At 46.0% G+C, this 6644-nt stretch overlaps 1 protein-coding gene across 1 annotated transcript; it reads left to right on the top strand.

Moving 5' to 3' along the window:
- The first annotated feature begins 601 nt into the window (after positions 1–601).
- On the top strand, positions 602–3478 carry LOC123075527 (uncharacterized). Its single transcript, XM_044498113.1, has 2 exons — positions 602–1812; positions 1927–3478. The coding sequence occupies exons 1-2, from the start codon at positions 638–640 to the stop codon at positions 3380–3382; spliced, it is 2631 nt and encodes an 876-aa protein (XP_044354048.1). The 5' UTR covers positions 602–637; the 3' UTR covers positions 3383–3478.
- The last annotated feature ends 3166 nt before the right edge of the window (positions 3479–6644 follow it).

Raw genomic sequence — 6644 nt, 5'->3', positions numbered from 1 at the left:
CAAATATTTTAGATGTAATTTACCCTTTATGTCTTGCGTGCCACTAATGCAAGGTAGCTAAATGGAATAAGCACCTCCCAGATCGATCTCAACAAGTCCTAGAAAAGAGTCACGCAAACCAAGCATTGTCATGTTTAAACAACCGGACTATTTGGCCCGCATGCCCGTCAGCTTTGGGACAGAGATGATATATAATCAAGATTTCAAGGCGTTTTTTATACCTGCTGAGGAACATGTTTGCGCAACAAAAAGAATGTTAGTACAGCTCAAAGTGTACGCAATGTGAACAATAAGCTAAACCAACGAAGGGTGGCCAATAGCATAGATCCTATGCGTGCACAACTGAAAAAGATGACTGGTTGATGCCTGTCAAGCTGCCAGCATACAAGCTTGGTACAAAGGCAAGGGAACAAATACTTAAACAAGACTAGCAGATTGCAGGCAGATTCCTGGAACGGAAAACACCATGCCAATTGCCAGAGCCAAGGCACCGTGATGCCATTGCCAATGCCATGCAGGTTCATCCATCCGCCCAGCTATATAACAACGAGCTCGGCCAACCACAACTTCGCAGCGATCGCCGCCTCAAGGTGTCTAGCTTCTTTGTGTCCATTTTGCAGTTTTCCGCCACCAAATAATGCCACAGCAAGGCAGCAACCAAGTAGCAGCATCCCACAGTCCAATGGAGCGAGACCAGACGCCCGGGGAAGATGGGGGCAACAAGCAGCCACCTTCAACTTCGATGGAGTACCAGCTGAAGGCGTACCTTCTGCTGCTGGCCACGCTGGTGGCGACGGTGACGTACGCGGCGGGGCTCAACCTGCCAGGGGGAGCCTGGCCGGACACGCAGGACGGGCACCTCGCAGGTGACCCCATCCTCCCGGACGCGCACTACCGCCGCTACCTGGCCTTCTACTACTGCAACGCCACCGCCTTCGCGTCGTCGCTCGTGGCCTGCCTACTCCTCCTCGTCCTTGACGAGGAGAACACAAACTGGGCGATTGTCCTGCGGGCGGTCATGGTGCTCGACCTGTTCGGCCTCATGGGGGCCTACGCCGCGGGAAGCTGCCGGGACAAGTTCACGACCATCTTTGCCTCACTGCTGGTCACTTCCGTCTTCACCTACATTATGCTTGTCTTCCTAAGTTCCGTCTTCGCCTATGTCTTCCGTGGTAGTGTCTGCACCCATGTCTTGAAGTGGGGAACCGTCTTCGCCGATGCCTTCCGGAAGGTCTTTCCCAAGAGTACACAAGGATCGAAGAATCCTGAGGAGCAAGGCGAAGATGAGCATGAGGTGCTGATGCTGCTTGCGACCTTCGTCGTTACCATCACATACGTGGCCGGACTGGGCCCGCCTGGTGGGTTCTGGAGCGACAGCCGGGATGGCCACCGCGTGAGCGACCCGATCATGCAGGACCACAACACCAGCCGGTACCAGTCATTCTTCGTGTGGAATACCACCGCATTCGTCGCGTCCCTGCTCATCATCGTGCTGCTCATGGACAAGAATCTGAGCAGGACCATCTCTGTAAGGTTTGTCGCGCTGTATGGGTTCATCGCGGTGGCGCTCATTGGCCTAGTGGGGGCCTATGCTGCAGGAAGCTGCAGGGAAGCCGATGCTACCATCTACGTCGTTTCTCTGGCTGGGGCGGTTCTTGCAAGCATATTTCTACAGGTGTCAATTACTAGCGCCATGAACAAGGAGGGCAGTTGGGGTAATAAACTACTCACACCCATACGTCGTTTTACTTCACAATGGCTGAAGAATATAAGAGAGTGCTTTACTCCTATCACTACTCCTAGCCCTAACAGGTATGCAATCACGTATATATTGTTTGTTCTTCCTTGGCAAATTACCACTGGCACACATATTTCAACTCTAGGGATACAATTAGTTTTAACTCTCTCTATTTATGCAACTGCCAGGGATGCACAACAAGCTGACAAAGTATTGGAAAGGAATCGCTCTCTTGTCATGTTGCTTGCTACTCTAGTGGTGAGCATCACTTACACAGCAGGACTGGATCCACCGGGCGGCCTCTGGCCAGATGACCGGGATGGGCACAAGGGCGGTGACCCGGTACTCCTCACAACCCATCCTACTCGGTACAAGGTGTTCTTCTATAGCAACTCAGCCGCCTTCGTGACATCCTTAGTGGTCATCATAATGGTCCAGAGTAGATTCCTGCTGAAGCGCCATACATTGCACGCAGCCATGATACTGGATTTGTTTGGCCTCATAACTGCATACGCTGCGGGGAGCGGTAGGGATTTAAGCACCTCCATCTATGCTATCGCCCTCGCAGGTGTTGTCCTAGTGTATGTGGTGATCCATATAGTGTTTTTCACATTAGAAGACCAGCAGGTGGACAACCCCCAGGATCTCGAAAAGTTGGATAAGAGGCGTGAGATGCTGCTGCTGCTTGCCATCTTGGCTGCAACGCTCACTTACCAAGCTGGGCTCACCCCGCCAGGTGGCTTCTGGTCAGCAGATGACAGCTTTGGTCATCATGCCGGGTTTCCGATCCTCTTCGATAACTACCCTCGCCGATACAATGCATTCTTCTACTGCAACGCGGCAAGCTTCATGGCATCTGTGACTCTCATAGTTCTTCTGGTGAACCCCACCCTATACAAGCCGGGCATAAAGTGTTATGCACTGTATATGTGCATGGTGGTGGGCATGTTTGGTCTCATGGGTGCCTATGCCGCTGGAAGCTCCCGCCATGTGCGAACCTCCATCTATGTGTTCACTTTAGTTGCTGCAGTCTTTGCCTTCGTAATCATTCAGGTGGTCATTTTCTGGATACAAAGTTGTTGCAAAAAAGAGCAGCCATCTACCTCATCTGGTCCAGTGAACAAGGACTCTCGTGAGCGTTCTGAAGAAAAGGACCTTCGTGAGTACTTGATGCTGTTAGGAGTCCTGGCTGCAAGTGTAACATACCAGACTGGCCTGAAACCACCAGGTGGCCTCTGGCAGGACAACAACAACGGACATACCGCAGGCAACTCAATCCTCCATGACATTGACAGAGGCCGGTTCCGTGCTTTCTTCTACAGCAACTCCACTTCATTCATGGCTTCTATCATCGTCATCATCTTGCTGCTTCCACTGAACACTCACAAGTTGCCACTGTGGCCAATGCACACTGCCATATTGCTAGACATGATGGGCCTCCTTTGTGCCTATGCGGCTGGCAGCACAAGGGAATGGGGGACATCCAGCCATGTCATCGCTCTGGTCGTTCCTGTGCTTGCCTATATTGCAGCCTACGCAGCGTGGTCATTGTTCCGCAACAAGGGTCGATGTGTGGCAACAAAGATGCCTCATGACCAACCATCCCAACAATATGTCACAATGGAGATGCCGCATGTGACGTGATTCTTTACCTGGTTTTAAATTTTGTTTCAATGCAGATGATGTGTGTGTAATTCTACATGTACTTTCCATATGATGTCTACAAATTATTGTGTAATTCTGTATAATCAAGATAAGAAAAAGTATACTTTCTAGTTTTAACATTGCCGGCCATTGTGTACAACTATTGACTATTGACATATACTGTCAAACACTGCTAGTGTGGGGCTTTCATTTCGAGTGTTTTCATTGGTCCAAGCAGTATTGGCATCTTTATGGCCTATTGTTGCAATTGCTAAAATTCTTCTCACTGGCAGCAATTTTTGCATCTCTGTATGTTTCATTTGGTTAAAATGTTGTTCTTTCTTCAATTTATTTCAACTTGGCATCCTGTGTCCCCTACCGCTTGGTAAAAGTTGAAGTTCATATCTTAGCTGGCCCCAACATAAGCACTCATCAAATGTTGTCAGCACCTGGTTCTGATGTAGCACCAATGTTGGGCAACTAAGAGATGAACTTCATAAGCACCAATCTTGTCCCAAGCTCCCAGTTCAAGTGGTTAGCACGAGCAAGTCGATGAGCTGCAGAATTGCTTTTGCAGTTGTACCCAACGTAACCACATTGCTGCTACTCAGCGGCGGAGCCAACGTAGACGCGTTGGGTTCAAGTGAACCCAACGACTTTTACCTGGTACGTCCATGTGGGTATGTATTTGCGTGATGTGAACCCATTAAAAATTCTTGGCTGACCCCATCAAATTACACATCACGTCACGTGGATGGATATAGGTAAACAAAGGGCCCAAAAGGCAAAAGCCCAGGAGTAAAGCAAATGAGTATGGACGCGGCCTATATATGAACGCATCCGCACACGGCACGCCTTGGTATGTTCATTTCTCCAATTTCCACATCTCGCCTGTTCGGCCTCGGCGCCTCAGCCGCCGCACGCCAGCGCCCACCCCCAGCAGTACCGCCGGCAAGCTGGCCGCTGCAGATCGAGGTAATTAGATTACATTGCCATATGCCCATATCCCCTCTCTCTTGTGGATGTTCCATCTAGCCTAATAGCAGTGATTTTTTTGATTTTTTTTCTCCATGGACTTTGATTGATCTAGGATATGGAGCAGTATTTTATTCAAAAAGAACTCGGTCATCAGATCCAGATAATGATACAGGCACATGAAGGTCACCCATTATACATTGGCAAAGTGCATCTAATGTCACTGCAGCTAGTCTCCCGAAGCCTATTATATTCGTACATAAATTAACTTAGATGAGTTGTCTTATGATTCGGCTGATCGGAAGAGAATTTTTGAGTACACAAAAAATCCAAAGAAACAAGATGAGATTAGGCATAGATATTTAAGAAGGGACCTTACAAGCCACCGACTAATTTTGATTACCGTAGAGGGAGATTGGAGATACTCAACAGAGATTTAATCCAAATTGGTTTGATGAATAAGGTTGTTGGCTCAAGTATAGTGACAAAGTGCGTAAGACCTTTTGTTTGTGCTGCTATCTTTTCAGAGATTACAATGAGGGACAAGCTAGGAGTGATCCATTTGCAATTAATGGCTGGAACGGTTGGACTAGATACTCATGAGGGTAAGGGTAATGTTAATATAGCTTTCATAATTTATCCGTAAAAAGATGTGATGCTTTGATAAATCAAGAGTAGTCAATTCAGGTTGCTCTTGATAAGCAAACTGGCCTTACAAAAAAGAAAAATTGAATCTAGCTTAATGCTTCCATTGATTCAGTGAGATACTTGTTGCATCAAGGTTTAGCTTTTCAGGTCATGACAAATCAGAGGAGTCAGAAAATAATGGGAATTTCCAAGAGTTGGTATATACTTTGGCAAACCAAAATAAAGCTATATGGAATGTAGTTCTTGAGAATGCTCCAAAAAACTATAAATGGGTATGTGGAGATATTCAAAAGGAAATTGCAAATTATTTTGCAGAGTAACATCAAACTAACTTGTCATTTTTTCAATGTTCCAGGAAGATAAGAAGCTACACCTGGAGCTACAAAGTTATTTGATACTACTCTATTTATGATATGTATAAATAAGTGATTTTCTAATTTTATTAAACCGGTATGTCCTGCACTCTTCAGTTTTTAATGCAACACATTATGTGATATGTGATACCGTATTTCTATTCATTATGTTGTTTTCGGTTATCATATTTTGTTGTAAGATAATTTAAAATTATACTTTACACCGATAATTCATCCTGGAGCCCGGGCTCAGCTGCTCCCGGTCAGTAAAAAATTCAAAACAAATACTAGAAAAATTCAAAAAATTCTAATTTTTTTGTGCGGTAGATAATTTGATGCGTGAGGTCCGCACCAAATTTCAACTCATTTGGATATTTGAGTAGGTGTCGGCAAAAAAGACAAATCGGGTCAAAACAGTTCATGAACAGTAAACTTTTTTACAGACCCCGATTTTGTCTTTTTTGCACAGACTTGCTCAAATGTCCAAACGAGTTGAATTTTTCAGCGAACCTCACGCATCTAATTATCTACCACACAAAAAAAATTGGAATTTTTTGAATTTTTTTGTATTTGTTTTGATTTTTTCCGTGAGCGTGGGTGCAGCTGAGCCCGGGTGCAGATTCGCCGCACTCACTTTACACTTCATATATTAGTACCAACTTCTCACAATGAGTCATGGAGTGAACCCAATGGCCAAATTTTCTGGCTCCGCCCCTGCTGCTACTTCAGGTATGAAGTGGTTCACAAATGAAGTGAATTTAATTAGCTTGTGGCAGCCAATGAGCATGATATACATGAGTGGTGAAAAAGTTTATATACGCGGATAGCAGATCTCCCGGAAAGTCAGGTTGTGCATCCTGGATGAGGACATACAACCAGTGTGCCGTCCAGCAGCAGTTGCACAGGCAAGGGTTTTGGGGAGTTCGACAGAGAAGGGTGTGGTTCTGGCACAAGAGAAGGACGGCGGAAGAAACCATGGGCCAGATCTGGACGTGGGCTTCAAGCCATTATTAGTAAGTGACTACACTAGCCTTAGCGTTAACTAGCCAATTGTGCTTTGGGATTTGTGTGATATTTTTTTTTCCTTTAGCCTTGCGCAAAGAAAAGTTGGAAGAGCATAGAAGCACTCCTTTTTTTTTGTGTGGGAGAAGCACTCCTTGTTTTGTTATACACAACCATTGTGATAACCTAGTTTTTGGTTAGTCTCCTACAAGTTCACAACAGGAGCTTGGTGTTTTCTATGACATGTTGCAAGTGGTAAAGGGTGGTACTCTTACTTGGGAACA

Source organism: Triticum aestivum, chromosome 3D (genome assembly GCF_018294505.1).
Source record: "Triticum aestivum cultivar Chinese Spring chromosome 3D, IWGSC CS RefSeq v2.1, whole genome shotgun sequence".
NCBI lineage: Eukaryota > Viridiplantae > Streptophyta > Magnoliopsida > Poales > Poaceae > Triticum > Triticum aestivum.
This window is presented reverse-complemented; position numbering and strand designations above follow the sequence as displayed.